Genomic DNA, 16,570 nt, shown 5'->3' on the forward strand with positions numbered 1-16,570 from the left:
TCAAAACTGACCCGCCATATTGTTATTTTGAGTTATCTAACTTGGAAGTCGTTTATCTGAGGACCCACGTCCAGAGAGGTTGCTATCTATCTGGACAGCTAGAACTTTGAAATCACCACTAACAACCACTTTTTTCCAACAGGTAAGAGTGCACAATGATAAAATACAATGTTGGTGAATGTTTCTCATTAACGTTAATACTAGATGGAGCATATTACGCGTCAGTGGCCAGCAGTGACTGCTCCTAACTTTAGTTGGCTAACTAGCTAACGTTTGCGAGATAGCTAGCTACAGTATAATCAATATATCTGTCTATAAAACGTGTAACTAGCTAGTAGTTCCATGCATTCTCTCTCTCTCTCTATATATATATATATATATATATATATATATATTTGTCACAGGATCATGGACTCCATGGAAGCTCGTTTCGGCCATCTGCGTCAGCGTGACACCAGTGTGGACATGCTGCGGGTGAAGATGTCTCGGAGACGGTCGCAGTCCCAGAAGGAGAACCGAGACAAGGCACTGAACAGCCGCAGGCAGCTTGACAAACTCCCGGAGTTGGAATGTTCTCAACTGGACATGTCGGTTGTTGAAAATGTGTCAGTAGTTCAGGAAAAAGCATCGAATGCGAAACAAGTGAAAAGTGAGTTGTTTTTGTGTGTGGTGGTTCTGTTGTGCATTCGTGGTTTACTTATTTAGCAAGCTAAACAGTATTGTCTAGGGCAGGGGTTACCAAACGTTTTTCACTCAGTTCCCCCTACCAGCATTAGAACATCCCGCGCCCCCCTTGCACGCGCCACGTATATTTCTATGGGCACACGCTGTTCACACCCCTGTTGTTGGTGGACAGAAAATGTTGCAGGTTTAAAGCTCATTTTCTTGCAATTCTATAAATGTTGCCGTGTCTCATGTATATTCATATTATAATTGAGTGACTCAAACATTACAACAATCTAAGGGCTGAAAAACCTAGCTAAAAACGTTAACTGACATGGGCTTGTTGATCTGGACATTTCTGACAATTTATAAATACCTTTTTAAGGTCTGCAATGACTAACGTGACTAGAGGAAAACTGATACACTATCCAAATTTGAAATTGCACCTTGTGTATTCTACTATTACCACTGAAGAATACGTTGAAAGCTGGACTGAGTTCCTTAAAAAATATATATATATTACACAACACACTACCAGTCAAAAGTTTGGACACCAACTCATTCAAGGGTTTTTCTTTATTTTTACTATTTTTTTACATTTTAGAATAACAATGAAGACATCAAAACTATGAAATAACACATGGAATCATGTAGTAACCAAAAAAGTGTTAAACAAATCAAAATATATTTTATATTTGAGACTCTTCAAATAGCCACCCTTTGCCTTGACAGCTTTGCACACTCTTGGCATTCTCTCAACCAGCTTCACCTGGAATGCTTTTCCAACAGTCTTCAAGGAGTTCCCACATATGCTGAGCACTTGTTGGCTGCTTTTCCTTCACTCTGCCATCCGACTCATCCCAAACCATCTCAATTGGGTTGAGGTCGGGGGATCTGAACACAGCCTGGAGGTGTGTTGGGTCATTGTCCTGTTGAAAAACAAATGATAGTCCCACTAAGCCCAAAGCAGATGGGATGGCGTATCGCTGTAGAATGCTGTGTTAGCCATGCTGGTTAAGTGTGCCTTGAATTCTAAATAAATCACAGACAGTGTCACCAGCAAAGCACCCCCACACCGTAACACCACCTCTTCCATGCGTTACGGTGGGAAATACACATGCGGAGATCATCCGTTCACCCACACCGCGTCTCACAAAGACACAGCGGTTGGAACCAAAAATCTCAAATTTGGACTCCAGACCAAAGGACAAATTTCCACCGGTCTAATGTCCATTGCTCGTGTTTCTTGGCCCAAGCAGGTCTCTTCTTCTTATTGGTATCCTTTAGTAGTGGTTTCTTTGCAGCAATTTGACCATGAAGGCCTGATTCACACAGTCTCCTCTGAACAGTTGATGTTGAGGTGTGGCTGTTACTTGAACTCTGTGAAGCATTTATTTGGGCTGCAATTTCTGAGGCTGGTAACTCTAATGAACTTATCCTCTGCAGCAGAGGTGACTCTGGTCTTCCATTCCTGTGGTGGTCCTCATGAGAGACAGTTTCATCATAGCGCTTGATGGTTTTTGTGACTGCACTTGAAGAAACTTTCAAAGTTCATGAAATGTTCCTTATTGACTGACCTTCATGTCTTAAAGTAATGATGGACTGTCGTTTCTCTTTGCTTATTTGAGCTGTTCTTGCCATAATATGGACTTGGTCTTTTACCAAATAGGGCTATCTTCTGTATACCCCCCCCCTACCTTGTCACAACACAACTGATTGGCTCAAACACATTAAGAAGGAAATAAATTCCACAAATAACTTAAGGCACACCTGTTAATTGAAATGCATTCCAGGTGACTACGTCATAAAGCTGGTTGAGAGAATGCCATGAGTGAAAGCTGTCATCAAGGCAAAGGGTGGCTACTTTGAAGAATCTCAAATATAAAATATATTTTGAGTTGTTTAACACTTTTTTTGTTTACTACATGATTCCATATGTTATTTCATAGTTTTGATGTCTTCACTATTATTCTACAATGTAAAAAATTGCAAAAATAAAGAAAAACCCTGGAATGAGTAGGTGTGTCCAAACTTTTGACTGGTACTGTATCTCTGAACAAAAATATAAACGCAACATAAAGTGTTGGTCCCATGTTTCATGAGCTGAAATAAAATATCCCAGAAACCTTCCATACACACAAGCTTATTTCTGTAAAATGTGTTTACATGCCTGTTAGTGAGAATTTCTCCTTTGCCAAGAAAATCCATCCACGTGACAGGTGTGGCATATCACGAAACTGATTGAACAGCATGATCATTACACAGGTGCGCCTTGTGCTGGGGAGAATAAAAGGCCACTCAAATGTGCAGTTTTTGTCACACAACACAATGCCACAGATGTCTCATGTTTTGAGGGAACGTGCAATTGGCATGCTGACTGTATGAATGGCACCAGAGCTGTTGCCAAATAATTTAATGTTCATTTCTCTACCATGAGCCGCCTCCAACGTCGTTTTAGAGAATTTGGCAGTACGTCCAACAGGCCTCACAACCGCAGACCATGTGTAACCACGCCAGGACCTCTACATCCGGCTTCTTCACCTGCGGAATCGTTTGAGACCAGCCACCCGGACCTAAGAATTTCTGCACAAACTGTCAAAAACCGTCTCAGGGAAGCTTATCTCTGTGCTCGTCGTCCTCACCAAGGTCTTTACCTGACTGCAGTTCGGCGTCGTAATTAAATTCAGTGGGCAAATGCGCACCTTTGATGGCCGCTGGCATGCTGGAGAAGTGTGCGCTTCACGGATGATTCCTGGTTTCAACTGTACCGGGCAGATAATGGGACCCATCGGCATGTTTGGTTTTCGCCAGGCATAATGGAACCCATCTCATCCAAAAAGTTGACTCCAGTTTGCCAAAAAGCACCTGGATGATCATCAATACTCTTGGAAGAATGTTCTATGGACAGATGAGTCAAAAGTATAACTTTTTGGATGACATGCATTCCACAGTAAGAACCTAAAAAGCAACAAATGTACATTTTGGAATGGCCTAGTCAAAGGCCACACCTAATCCCAATTGAGATGTTGTGGCAGGACTTGAAACGAGCAGTTCATGCTTGAAAACCCACAAATGTCGCTGAGTTAAAGCAGTTCTGCATGGAAGAGTGGGCCAAAATTCTTCCACAGCGATGTGAGAGATCAACAATTACAGGAAGCGTTTGGTTGGAGTCATTGCCACTAAAGGTCAAACAACCAGTTATTGAGTGTATGGGGGCAATTACTTTTTCACACTGGCATTGGGAGTTGCATAACTTTTTATGTAAGTGTTGTTATTTGTTCGCTCAGGTTCCCTTTATCTAATATTAGGTTTTGGTTGAAGATCTGATAACATTCAGTATTTTAAAAAAATATGCAAAAGTAGAGAAAATTAGGAAGGGTGCAAATACTTTTTCACAACACTATATATTTATTTATGATTTTTTGGGGGCCGCCGCACCCCCCCCTACTGACCCAAGGGGTGCGTGCCCCACAGTTTGGGAACCACTGCTCTAGGTAATGTTACTGTAGCCAGGTTAGCTGGCTACAATATTTTATTCTCTGAAACTGGAGTATGTCAAAAAAAAAAGAGCCTGAGCCTACTTCACCCTCATGCCTCTTCATCCTCCACTCCCACTAATATTATGTAATCCCACACTGATCTATTTTCTCTCTAACTCCCTCCTTCTTTTTATCAGACGCTGCAGTGGAGGAGCGAATTAAAAAGCTGGCCCGTTACAAAGAGAAGAAGGAGCTTGTGAAGGAGAAAGAGAAGAGAGCAAGGGAGAAGAAGGGGGTGTTCAAGGTTGGGCTGTACCGGCCCCTGGCCCCTCTGCCTCAGGCCCCAGCTGCTACAATCAAAGCCAGGGTGAGAGGGCACAGTTTAACACTGACTCCGTATACTGCTGACATATCTGTAGATATTATATCCATCGTCCTTGGGAGTCACTGTTCAATCATTGATTTGATGAAGATGTGATTGACTCATCACCGGAGGTTGAACTTCGATGTGTCCAAAAAACATTAGCATATAAGAACAGAAGAACTGCTGTTCTTAGTGGTTGTTACATGGCCATAACTTGGCCTTTCCCCCAACCAGGCAACAACGGCAGTGGTCCAGCCCCAATCCACCAGAGTGACTCGCTCCAACATGAGGCAGCAGGCCCCCAAGGTAATTTTTCCTGCCAAGTCTACATTTGTTCTGCACATGTCTTTTATATAAGATTTTCTGTTACATTATTTAGTCAAGAACTACAATAGCTGCTTTTTGGAATAACCATATAATTGACAATATGCAGTATTTTCTCTGTTCCATTGACCTAGTTACCACAATCTAATGACACTCTTCCTGTTTCAAGAAAAGGTTGGTGTTTCTTTACCCCCACCTTACCTCTAAAACAATTATTCCACCCTATATCATTTTACATTTTAGTCGTTTAGCAGACGCTCTTATCCAGAGCGACTTACAGTTAGTGCATACATTATTTTTTACATACTGGCCCCCCGTGGGAATCAAACCCACAACCCTGGCGTTGCAAAAGCCATGCTGCTCCATATCATCTTTAAATTGTGTGCATGATTCAACACCTGCTAACCCTTAACCTCTACCTGATTCTGTCTTAGTTGAACCAGCTGTGGTCAGGTCAACCAGGAGGACCAGGATCGCTATAGGTAACACTCCTAACTATGACAACAATCTGTCAACTGTACTATACACAGCTATTCTATACGTTACTCTCCATGCCTTTTGTTTTGCCAATTATTTGACCCTGGTAAACATATCCTTGACTTGTAACTTATGACTGTTATTTTTCCACTTTACTGCAGTTGAACAAGTAGTCAGAGCCCCATCCACAAGGTCAGCTAATATTCCTCCGGTCTCTGTGGCCCCTGTGGCAAAGGACAAACCTGCTGCAGCGCCCAAGACCAGATCAAATGCCAAGCAGTCTGCAGCACCACCTGTTGGCAGAGGGAGGAACACCAGGGGTGAGCATTGGCAGCTGACGTCCCAACCTTGTTATGCACCATTCTTCAACAACATTTTGCGTGCTTTTCAACGTTATTTCTGCATTCAAAAATTATGATTTGGCAATCTCTTTAGGGAGCAATAAGCAGGCTGCTGTGAAAGTGGACGAGCCATTAGAGGACCACAGGTCTGCCAGCCCCCCACCCCCCAGTGCAGAGGAGGATGAGAAGATGGTAGAAGGCCCTGCTCCAGAACCTGTCCCATCCCAGGCCGACCCCATCCTCCCTCCAGCCCCCACCCCGTCCTCCTTCGCCCCCCAGGGCTTTGTGTTCCAGGCCCCAGCAGGCCTGTCCTCCTTCAAGCCCACCCCTCTCACTCCCCGCTCTGCAGACTCCTTCTTCAAACCCAGGTAACTTTGTGTGTTTGATTCCTCGCAACCTCTCTGCACCTTCATCCTCTCTGCACCTTCTTCCTCTCTGCACCTTCTCGAATGGCATTGGAGGAGACGATCACCTCAGATCTTCTCCTCCAATGAGTTTTAGGGGGTCGAGGAGAGGATTCGAGGAAATACTTTTTAGGGCGGCAGGTAGCCTAGTGGTTAAGAGCATTGGGCCAGTAACCGAAAGGTTGATGGTTGGAACCCCCGAGCCGACTGTAAAATCTGTCGACGTGCCCCAATTGCTTCTGTAAGTCTCGCTGTATAAGAGACATATTTACTAGGTTTAGTCAGATATATTTCTTCAGAGTATGAAAACCTGGTTGATATACCGTTACTGCTTATTAAAATATGACCGGCTGTCATTTTGTAGCTTTGTGTATGTACTAAACTGTTTTCATCCTCTCCTCTCCAGTGTCCCTGTTCTACACCCTGTTCCACTCAGGCCCTCTGATAACTTGGTAACCAAAATGGAACTCAGTGTTCCCTCTCCTGCCAAGTCCCCTTCTCACTCACCACCTCGCCCTTCTCCTACTCTGGCCCCTCTGTGTCTTCCGAGTCCCAAAGAACCAGAGCATGATGTGCCCTACTTCAGGTGAGGGTTACATTTTACCTGACAAATGCATCCATAAAATGTGAAACCAAGTCAACAGCTATGTTCCTCACCCAGACTAGTATTGGTGTATCATGTGAATGTCTGTCAGGTCAGTGGTGGTCAGTGAGACAGAGAGCCTGACAGAATTTTGTCAGCAGTGGGAGTCCAGGGTGGATGATGTCTCTGTCCCTGAAGAGAGTGAGTGATTCTTCATGTGTTTTAACCATTATAATGCTATTGATTCTGATTTCTATAAGCAAAATGAATCACAACACATTTCCTCAATGTATCCTTTTCTCTCATTACCTTTCCTAACTGTGTTGATCTCCATCCCTGTGAAGTGTGTGACCGTATGCGTACGGCGGTGGGCCAGGCCAGGCTGCTGATGAAGGAGAGGTTTGGTCAGTTCTCTGGCCTGGTGGATGACTGTGAGCTGGGCAGAGGAGAAAAGATCACCACCTGCACCGACCTGCAAGGCTTCTGGGACATGGTCTCCTACCAGGTGGGTTAGTGACTAGGAGGACATGGTCTCCTACCAGGTGGGTTAGTGACTAGGAGGACATGGTCTCCTACCAGGTGGGTTAGTGACTAGGAGGGCATGGTCTACGGTGTGTGTGTGTAGAATTAGATGAACAGACAGTCAGACACTGGTGGTTAAACTCTGTTGATGCCTGTCTGTTAACACTAAAGCTAAACTATACTAGCTACCTCTAGGAAGAATGACCACCTAGATTGCTACAGCATTCTAAAAGGTTGAAAATGTGGATGCAAGCTTTCTAAAAAGAGCACTCGCTCTCTCCTTGTTCGACTCTTCCTCTGTCAGGTAGAGGACGTGAACAAGAAGTTTGGTGCTCTGAAGGAGGCAGAGTCTAAGGGTTGGCAGGAGGAGAGCAAGCCCCCACCACGACAGAGGAAGGTGGTCAAGAAGCCGCCCTCTGCTCTGGTGCCTAAGCCTGCCGGTGGTGCTGTCGCCAAGTCTCGTCTGGCTGCCATCAAGGCTGCAATAAAGGCCAAGCAGCAGGCTGCAGAGGCAGAGAAGGCAGCGCAGGCCGCAGGGCCAGGCAGTGCTGTGGACAACCCTGCTCCAGCTCCTCAGGACCCCCAGGCGGAGACCCAGGCCCCAGAGCCACCGGTGGTGGTGTTCCAGGGAGGCTTCTTCCAGGTTGAGAGTCCTGCCAAACTCACAGGTGAGACTCATACCTCCACCGTTCTTCACCCACACTTCCTCAACTGCTGTGATGCTCAGAGATATTGATGGAGGCAGAGAAAGATGTGTAGAATGGCAGGCCGAAAGGTTTGTTCGGACCTGGAAGACCCCTGGCCTCTCCCTCTGTCAGTGTTCGAGGTACCTGGTAAAGCTGTGTAGAGATTGTAAGTTGGGCATTGACTGATTGCTGTATGGTCTGTCTGTTTCTTTCCAGGCTCTGTGAGGAGATCCACCCGTGTATCTGCCATGCCTCAGGCTTCTCCCTGTTCAGTCACCAAGTTCTCCACCTCTGGCAGAACCCGCCACTCCAACACTGCTGCAGCTGCACACGCCTCCCCACTCCCCTGCCTCACCCTCTCCCCTGCTCACCCCACCCTCACCCCTGCCTGCTCCACCCTCACCCCTGCCTGCCCGTCTGATGCCACCCCACTCCGTACCCCTCACACTGATCATGAACCTCAGTCCTACACCCTGGCCCAAAGTAGCCCCACCAGAGTCTCTCTCTGCTTCTCACCAGTCAAAGAAGCTCTGATGGACACCCAGTCAGAGGAAGGCCCCAGCAACCAACCAGAGCTAGCCTCTGTGCAGAATGACGTCACTCCTGACCAACCAGAACCCGAGAGCATGCAGGAAGCTGTAGCTTGTGACCAATCGGAGCTTGTTTCAGAGCCCACTGTTTGCCCTGAGGAGCACTATGTGAGCTGTGAGTCTGAAGAAATCGGCCAATCACCATCCAACACACAACAGCTGACCAATGACGAACAGCACCAAGAAGCCTTCAGCCTAACGGTGTTGGCCACAGAGGAGCCCAACCAATTAGAGCTCCAGGACAGAAAAGAGGCTTTAGAGGCCTACGATACCAGCCTACCCATCTCACCAGGGCTTCCCCTCTCACCCTCACTGCCCCACACCCAAGTCAGGAGCCCTGCCTTCAGCTTCAACCTCTCCCCCACCCCAGCTAGGCCAAGACTTACTGAGGCCAGCCTATCTCCTCTCTCCTGCCTGGTGCCCCCCTCCTCTCCTCCTGCTGTCCAGGTCTCCCTCGGCTTCCCAGCTGATGCCGACGTACCAGTGACCGTGACTCCAGACACTTCCATCACTGAGGTAAGTGTTTTGTAAAAGAAGATGTCTCATCTTTATGTATTTCTAAATTACTGGCAAGAGTTAATCTATTTTTTTTCTTTCTCAAAATACACCAGGGTATTCCGGGTTTGGACTTTGAGCGCTACCTCCAACCTGCAGTGAGGTGCAGCCTGTCGCCACGGGAGCTGGCTGTTGCCGAGGAGATGCTGTCGCCCATGGCGATAGATGTAGAAATGGAGACTCCATTGGCTCCGTCTGGAGAGCCCCCTCAGGAGGAAGTGTCGACTCCCACAGGTAACGTGTTTGTGCTTGGATACGGTTAGTCCTAGATATTTGTATTCCTTATGGTGGATTTGTTTTCATTTTTATTTTCCCTCCTTCTCACTCCCATCACAGCTTTTCCCAGTTTGGCACAAATGTTGACCCCACGGACCACACAGGTTAACTTCCTTGTTTTACCCTCTTCTTTCTCTCTTGCGTGTGTGTACAGTGCCTTCGGAAAGTTTTTAGACCCCTTGACTTTTTCCACATTTTCTTACATTACAGCCTATTTCTAAAATTGATTAAATAAATAAAAATCCTCAGCAATCTACACACACTACCCCATAATGACAAAGCAAAAACAGGTTTTTAGATATTTTAGCAAATGTATTAAAATTAAAAAACAGATACCTTATTTACATAAGTATTCAGACCCTTTGCTATGAGACTCGAAATTGAGTTCAGGTGCATCCTGTTTCCATTAATCATCCTTGTGATGTTTCTACAACTTGATTAGAGTCCACCTGTGGTAAATTCAATTGATTGGACATGATTTGGAAAGGTGCACACCTGTCTATATAAGGTCCCACAGTTGACAGTGCATGTCAGAGCAAAAACCAAGCCATGAGGTCGAAGGAATTGTCTGTAGAACCGAGAGACAGGATTGTGTCGAGAAACAGATCTGGGGAAGGGTACCAAAAAATGTCTGCAGCATTGAAGGTCCCCAAGAACACAGTGGCCTCCATCATTCTTAAATGGAAGAAGTTTGGAACCACCAAGACTCTTCCTAGAGCTGGCCGCTCGGCCAAACTGAGCAATCGGGGGAGAAGGGCCTTGGTCAGGGAGGTGACCAAGAACCCGATGGTCACTCTGACAGAGCTCTAGAGTTCCTCTGTGGAGATGGGAGAGCCTTCCAGAAGGACAACCATCTGTGCAGCACTCCACCAATCACGCCTTTATGGTAGAGTGGCCAGACGGAAGCCACTCCTCAGTAAAAGGCACATGACAGCCCACTTGGAGTTTGCCAAAAGGCACCTAAAGACTCAGACCATGAGAAACAAGATTCTCTGGTCTGATGAAACCAAGATTGAACTCTTTAACCTGAATGCCAAGTGTCACGTTTGGAGGAAACCTGGCACCATCCCTACGGTGAAGCATGGCTGTGGCAGCATCATGCTGTGGGGGTGTTTTTCAGCAGCAGGGACTGGGAGACTAGTCAGGATCGAGGCAAAGATTAACGGAGCAAAGTACAGAGAGATTCTTGATAACCTGCTCAGAACCTCAGACTGGGGCGATGGTTCACCTTCCAACAGGACAACGACCCTAAGCACACAGCCAAGACAACGCAGGAGTGGCTTCGGGACAAGTCTCTGAATGTCCTTGAGTGGCCCAGCCAGAGCCCGGACTTGAACCCGATCGAACATCTCTGAAGTGACCTGAAAATAGCTGTAAAGCGACGCTCCCCATCCAACCTGACAGAGCTTGAGAGGATCTGCAGAGAAGAATGGTAGAAACTCCCCAAATACAGGTGTGCCAAGCTTGTAGCGTCATACCCAAGAATACTTGAGGCTGTAATTGCTGCCAAAGGTGCTTTTAACAAAGTACTGAGTAAAGGGTCTGAATACTTATATAAATGTGATATTTCAGTTTTTTTGTTTGTAATACATTTGCACAAATTTCTAAAATCCTGTTTTTGCTTTGTCATTATGGGGTATTGTGTGTAGATTGAGGGGAAATAAACAATTGAATCAATTTTAGAGTAAGGCTGTAACGTAACAAAGTGGAAAAAGTCAAGGGGTATAAATACTTTCCAAATGCAGTGTGTATGTATGTACAGTGGGGAGAAGAAGTATTTGATACACTGCCGATTTTGCAGGTTTTCCTACTTACAAAGCATGTAGAGGTCTGTAATTTTTATCATAGGTACACTTCAACTGTGAGAGACGGAATCTAAAACAAAAATCCAGAAAATCACATTGTATGATTTTTAAGTAATTAACTTGCATTTTATTGCATGACATAAGTATTTGATACATCAGAAAAGCAGAACTTAATATTTGGTACAGAAACCTTTGTTTGCAATTACAGAGATCATACGTTTCCTGTGGGTCTTGATCAGGTTTGCACACACTGCAGCAGGGATTTTGGCCCACTCCTCCATACAGACCTTCTCCAGATCCTTCAGGTTTCGGGGCTGTCGCTGGGCAATATGGACTTTCAGCTCCCTCCAAATATGTTCTATTGGGTTCAGGTCTGGAGACTGGCTAGGCCACTCCAGGACCTTGAGATGCTTCTTACAGAGCCACTCCTTAGTTGCCCTGGCTGTGTGTTTCGGGTCGTTGTCATGCTGGAAGACCCAGCCACGACCCATCTTCAATGCTCTTACTGAGGGAAGGAGGTTGTTGGCCAAGATCTCGCGATACATGGCCCCATCCATCCTCCCCTCAATACGGTGCAGTCGTCCTGTCCCCTTTGCAGAAAAGCATCCCCAAAGAATGATGTTTCCACCTCCATGCTTCACGGTTGGGATGGTGTTCTTGGCGTTGTACTCATCCTTCTTCTTCCTCCAAACATGGCGAGTGGAGTTTAGACCAAAAAGCTCTATTTTTGTCTCATCAGACCACATGACCTTCTCCCATTCCTCCTCTGGATCATCCAGATGGTCATTGGCAAACTTCAGACGGGCCTGGACATGCGCTGGCTTGAGCAGGGGGACCTTGCGTGCGCTGCAGGATTTTAATCCATGACGGCGTAGTGTGTTACTAATGGTTTTCTTTGAGACTGTGGTCCCAGCTCTCTTCAGGTCATTGACCAGGTCCTGCCGTGTAGTTCTGGGCTGATCACTCACCTTCCTCATGATCATTGATGCCCCACGAGGTGAGATCTTGCATGGAGCCCCAGACCGAGGGTGATTGACCGTCATCTTGAACTTCTTCCATTTTCTAATAATTGCGCCAACAGTTGTTGCCTTCTCACCAAGCTGCTTGCCTATTGTCCTGTAGACCATCCCAGCCTTGTGCAGGTCTACAATTTTATCCCTGATGTCCTTACACAGCTCTCTGGTCTTGGCCATTGTGGAGAGGTTGGAGTCTGTTTGATTGAGTGTGTGGACAGGTGTATTTTATACAGGTAATGAGTGGAGAACATGAGGGCTTCTTAAAGAAAAACTAACAGGTCTGTGAGAGCCGGAATTCTTACTGGTTGGTAGGTGATCAAATACACTGCTCAAAAAAATAAAGGGAACACTAATAACACATCCTAGATCTGAATGAATGAAATAATCTTATTAAATACTTTTTTCTTTACATAGTTGAATGTGCTGACAACAAAATCACACAAATTATCAATGGAAATCAAATTTATCAACCCATGGAGGTCTGGATTTGGAGTCACCCTCAAAATTAAAGTGGAAAACCACACTACAGGCTGATCCAACTTTGATGTAATGTCCTTAAAACAAGTCAAAATGAGGCTCAGTAGTGTGTGTGGCCTCCACGTGCCTGTATGACCTCCCTACAACGCCTGGGCATGCTCCTGATGAGGTGGCGGATGGTCACCTGAGGGATCTCCTCCCAGACCTGGACTAAAGCATCCGCCAACTCCTGGACAGTCTGTGGTACAACGTGGCGTTGGTGGATGGAGCGAGACATGATGTCCCAGATGTGCTCAATTGGATTCAGGTCTGGGGAACGGGCGGGCCAGTCCATAGCATCAATGCCTTCCTCTTGCAGGAACTGCTGACACACTCCAGCCACATGATGTCTTGCATTAGGAGGAACCCAGGGCCAACCGCACCAGCATATGGTCTCACAGGGGGTCTGAGGATCTCATCTCGGTACCTAATGGCAGTCAGGCTACCTCTGGCCCCCCCAAAGAAATGCCACCCCACACCATGACTGACCCACCGCCAAGCCGGTCATGCTGGAGGATGTTGCAGGCAGCAGAACGTTCTCCACTGTGTCTCCAGACTCTGTCACATGCTCAGTGTGAACCTGCTTTCATCTGTGAAGAGCACAGGGCGCCAGTGGCGAATTTGCCAATCTTGGTGTTCTCTGGCAAATGCCAAACGTCCTGCACGGTGTTGGGCTGTAAGCACAACCCCCACCTGTGAACGTCGGGCCCTCATACCACCCTCATGGAGTCTGTTTCTGACCGTTTGAGCAGACACATGCACATTTATGGCCTGCTGGAGGTCATCTTGCAGGGCTCTGGCAGTGCTCCTCCTTGCACAAAGGCGGAGGTAGCGGTCCTGCTGCTGGGTTGTTGCCCTCCTACGGCCTCCTCCACGTCTCCTGATGTACTGGCCTGTCTCCTGGTAGCGCCTCCATGTTCTGGACACTACGCTGACAGACACAGCAAACCTTCTTGCCACAGCTCGCATTGATGTGCCATCCTGGATGAGCTGCACTACCTGAGCCACTTGTGTGGGTTGTAGACTCTGTATCATGCTACCACTAGAGTGAAAGCACCGCCAGCATTCAAAAGTGACCACATCAGCCAGGAAGCATAGGAACTGAGAAGTGGTCTGTGATCACCACCTGCAAAACCAGTCCTTTATTGGGGGGTGTCTTGCTAATTGCCTATAATTTCCACCTGTTGTCTATTCCATTTGCACAACAGCATGTGACATTTATTGTCAATCAGTGTTGCTTCCTAAGTGGACAGTTTGATTTCACAGAAGTGTGATTGACTTGGAGTTACATTGTGTTGTTTAAGTGTTCCCTTTATTTTTTTGAGCAGTGTACTTATGTCATGCAATAAAATGCAAATTAATTACTTAAAAATCATACAATGTGATTTTCTGGATTTTTGTTTTAGATTCCGTCTCTCACAATTAAAGTGTACCTATGATAAAAATTACAGACCTCTACATGCTTTGTAAGTAGGAAAACCTGCAAAATCGGCAGTGTATCAAATACTTGTTCTCCCCACTGTGTGTGTGTGTATGTATGTATGTATGTATGTACATATATATGTGTGTGTATGTATGTGTATATATGAGAGCGTGCGTACAGGTACAGTGGCTTATACCCACTTATTTTACATTTTGTTGTTACAGCCTAAATTTAAAGTGGATTCAATTGATTTTTTTCTCACCCATCTACACACAATACTGCATCGTGAAAACATTTTGTAAATGTATAGAAAATATTATATAGAAATATCTAGTTTACATAAGTATTCACACCCCTCAGTCAGTACTTTGTAGAAGCACCTTTGACAGCGATTACAGCTGTGAGTCTTTCTGGGTAAGTCTCTAAGAGCTTTCCACACCTGGATTGTGCAACATTTGCCCATTCTGTCAAATTTGGTTGTTGATCATTGCTAGACAACCATGTTCAAGTAGATTTAAGTCAAAACTGTGACTCAGGAACATTCACGGTATTCTGGACAAAAAGTTACATTTTTTTACATGCCACATTTTTTTGCAGTATTACTTTAGTGCCTTGTTGCAAACAGGATGCATGTTTAGGATTTTTTTATACTGTTCAGGCTTCCTTTTCACTCTGTCAATTAGGTTAGTATTGTGGAGTAACTACAATGTTGCTGATCCATCCTCAGTGTTCTATCACAGCCATTAAACTCTGTAGCTGTTTTAAAGTCACCATTGGCCTCATGGTGAAATCCCTGAGCAGTTTCCTTCCTCTCCGGCAACTGAGTTAGGAAGGACACCTGTATCTTTGTAGTGACTGGGTACATTGATCCACCATCCAAAGTGCAATTAATAACTTCACCATGCTCAAAGGGATATTCCGTGTGCTTGTAGGTGTTTTTTATTTTATTTTATTTATTTTTCCTCCATCTACCAACAGGTGCCCTTTGCGAGATATTGGAAAACCTCCCTGATCTTTGTTGAAATTCAATGCTTGACGATGGGACCTTACAAATTATCTGTATGTGTGGGGTACGGAGTTGAGTTAGTCATTCAAAATTCATGTTAAACACTATTATTGCACACAGTGAGAGTCCATGCAACTTATTATGTGACTTGTTAAATAAATTCTTACTCCTGAACTTATTTAGGCTTGCCATAACAAAGGGGTTGAATACGTATTGACTCTAGACATTTCAGCTTTAAAGTTAATTAATTTGTTAAAAATAAAATAAAAAATAATTCCACTTTGACATGGGGTATTGTGTGTAGGCCAGTGACACAACATCTCAATTTAATCCATTTTAAATTCAGGCTGTTACAACAAAATGTGGAAAAAGTGTGAATAATTTCTGAAGGCACGAGCTGCCAGAACAGCTTCAATGCAGCTTGACATAGTCTACAAGTGTCTGGAACTCTATTGGAGGGATGTGAAACTATTCTTCCACTTGACATTGGTGGTGGAAAATGTTGTCTCATGTGCCGCTCCAGAATCTCCCATAAGTGTTCAATTTGGTTGAGATCTGGTGACTGACACACACACCCTATACTCCTTTGAGACCCCTTTCAAAGTCTGAGCTGTCTTCTAGCCACGCTATAGCCAAAATAATGGGCAACTGGGCATTGTATATAAGACCCTAAGCATGATGGGATGTTAATTGCTTAATTGAAGTGCCTTCTTTCAATTTACTTTGTATCCCTCATTTACTCAAGTGTTTCCTTAATTTTGGCAGTAATTTTGGCAGATGAACATTATGCTCTTTCCATGACTGACCAGGTGAAAGCTATGATCCTTTATTTATGTATCTTGTTAAATCCACTTTAATCAGTTTAGATAAAGGGGAGAAGACAGGTTAAAGAAGGATTTTTAAACCTAGACAATTGAGACATGGATTGGCAAAAGGTATGAATTCCTCTCAACTGACCCATGCTGTCCCTATTTCTTCTCTCCTCTCTCCTCCAGCCAGTTGAGTCACGCCTGTTGCTGTTCACCCCTGATCAGATGGACAGAGTGAGACAGTCCATTTGCCCCAGTGACCTCATGTCGTTCACACCTCCCTCTGATTGATAGAACGAGCAACTGATGAGACTGATATGAGACTGATAACTGCTGTTGTATATTTTTCTATTTTGTCTACATATAGCGAGACTAGTTTAAAGTCTCTAAAAGAAACATTTTTATATGCATTGTTTTATTTTATTTTAAACTCATTGTCAGAAAATAGTTTTTTTTGTAACTTTCCTTACACTGTTTTGTGCTATCTGTACTACATTATTATTTAAATACCAAAAAGGCACCAGGTAGTGTTAACTAGTAACCACGTTCTATATGGAGCCCAGATGTCCAGCTTTTGTATACAAAATCAACTTTGTTTATTTTTAGCTTAAATTCTGTTATATTGAATATGCGTTTGGAAAAACCTTTTGATTTGTGTAAATAAAATGTAGATTCTTCACATTTGCTACCAACAGACTAATTTTTTTTGCCTCTCCTTTGACAACTATAGC

At 44.9% G+C, this 16,570-nt stretch overlaps 1 protein-coding gene across 2 annotated transcripts; it reads left to right on the plus strand.

Moving 5' to 3' along the window:
• Positions 1-18: 18 nt before the first annotated feature.
• Positions 19-16,527, plus strand: LOC121577204 (disks large-associated protein 5-like). 2 transcript variants are annotated; one of them, XM_045222763.1, is made up of 16 exons: positions 19-142; positions 405-649; positions 4,340-4,509; positions 4,741-4,812; positions 4,965-5,004; positions 5,265-5,312; positions 5,469-5,627; positions 5,743-6,016; positions 6,459-6,638; positions 6,748-6,836; positions 6,980-7,140; positions 7,462-7,825; positions 8,060-8,949; positions 9,045-9,222; positions 9,325-9,368; positions 16,026-16,527. In XM_045222763.1, exons 2-16 carry the CDS (start codon positions 409-411, stop codon positions 16,128-16,130), a joined length of 3,015 nt encoding a protein of 1,004 aa, XP_045078698.1. In that variant the 5' UTR covers positions 19-142; positions 405-408; the 3' UTR covers positions 16,131-16,527. The 2 variants fall into 2 exon arrangements, with proteins under 2 accessions (XP_045078698.1, XP_045078699.1); XM_045222764.1 differs by lacking the exon at positions 9,325-9,368 and having other exon boundaries at positions 16,026-16,118.
• Positions 16,528-16,570: the final 43 nt, after the last annotated feature.

This window comes from Coregonus clupeaformis, chromosome 1 (assembly GCF_020615455.1).
Source record: "Coregonus clupeaformis isolate EN_2021a chromosome 1, ASM2061545v1, whole genome shotgun sequence".
NCBI lineage: Eukaryota > Metazoa > Chordata > Actinopteri > Salmoniformes > Salmonidae > Coregonus > Coregonus clupeaformis.

Coding starts and splice junctions, on each gene's coding strand:
- LOC121577204 (XM_045222763.1), top strand. CDS start 409: ATGGACTCCATGGAAGCTCGTTTCGGCCATCTGCGTCAGCGTGACACC. Junction 4,813..4,964: donor TGAGGCAGCAGGCCCCCAAG/GTAATTTTTCCT, acceptor CCATTGACCTAG/TTACCACAATCTAATGACAC. Junction 7,826..8,059: donor GAGTCCTGCCAAACTCACAG/GTGAGACTCATA, acceptor GTTTCTTTCCAG/GCTCTGTGAGGAGATCCACC.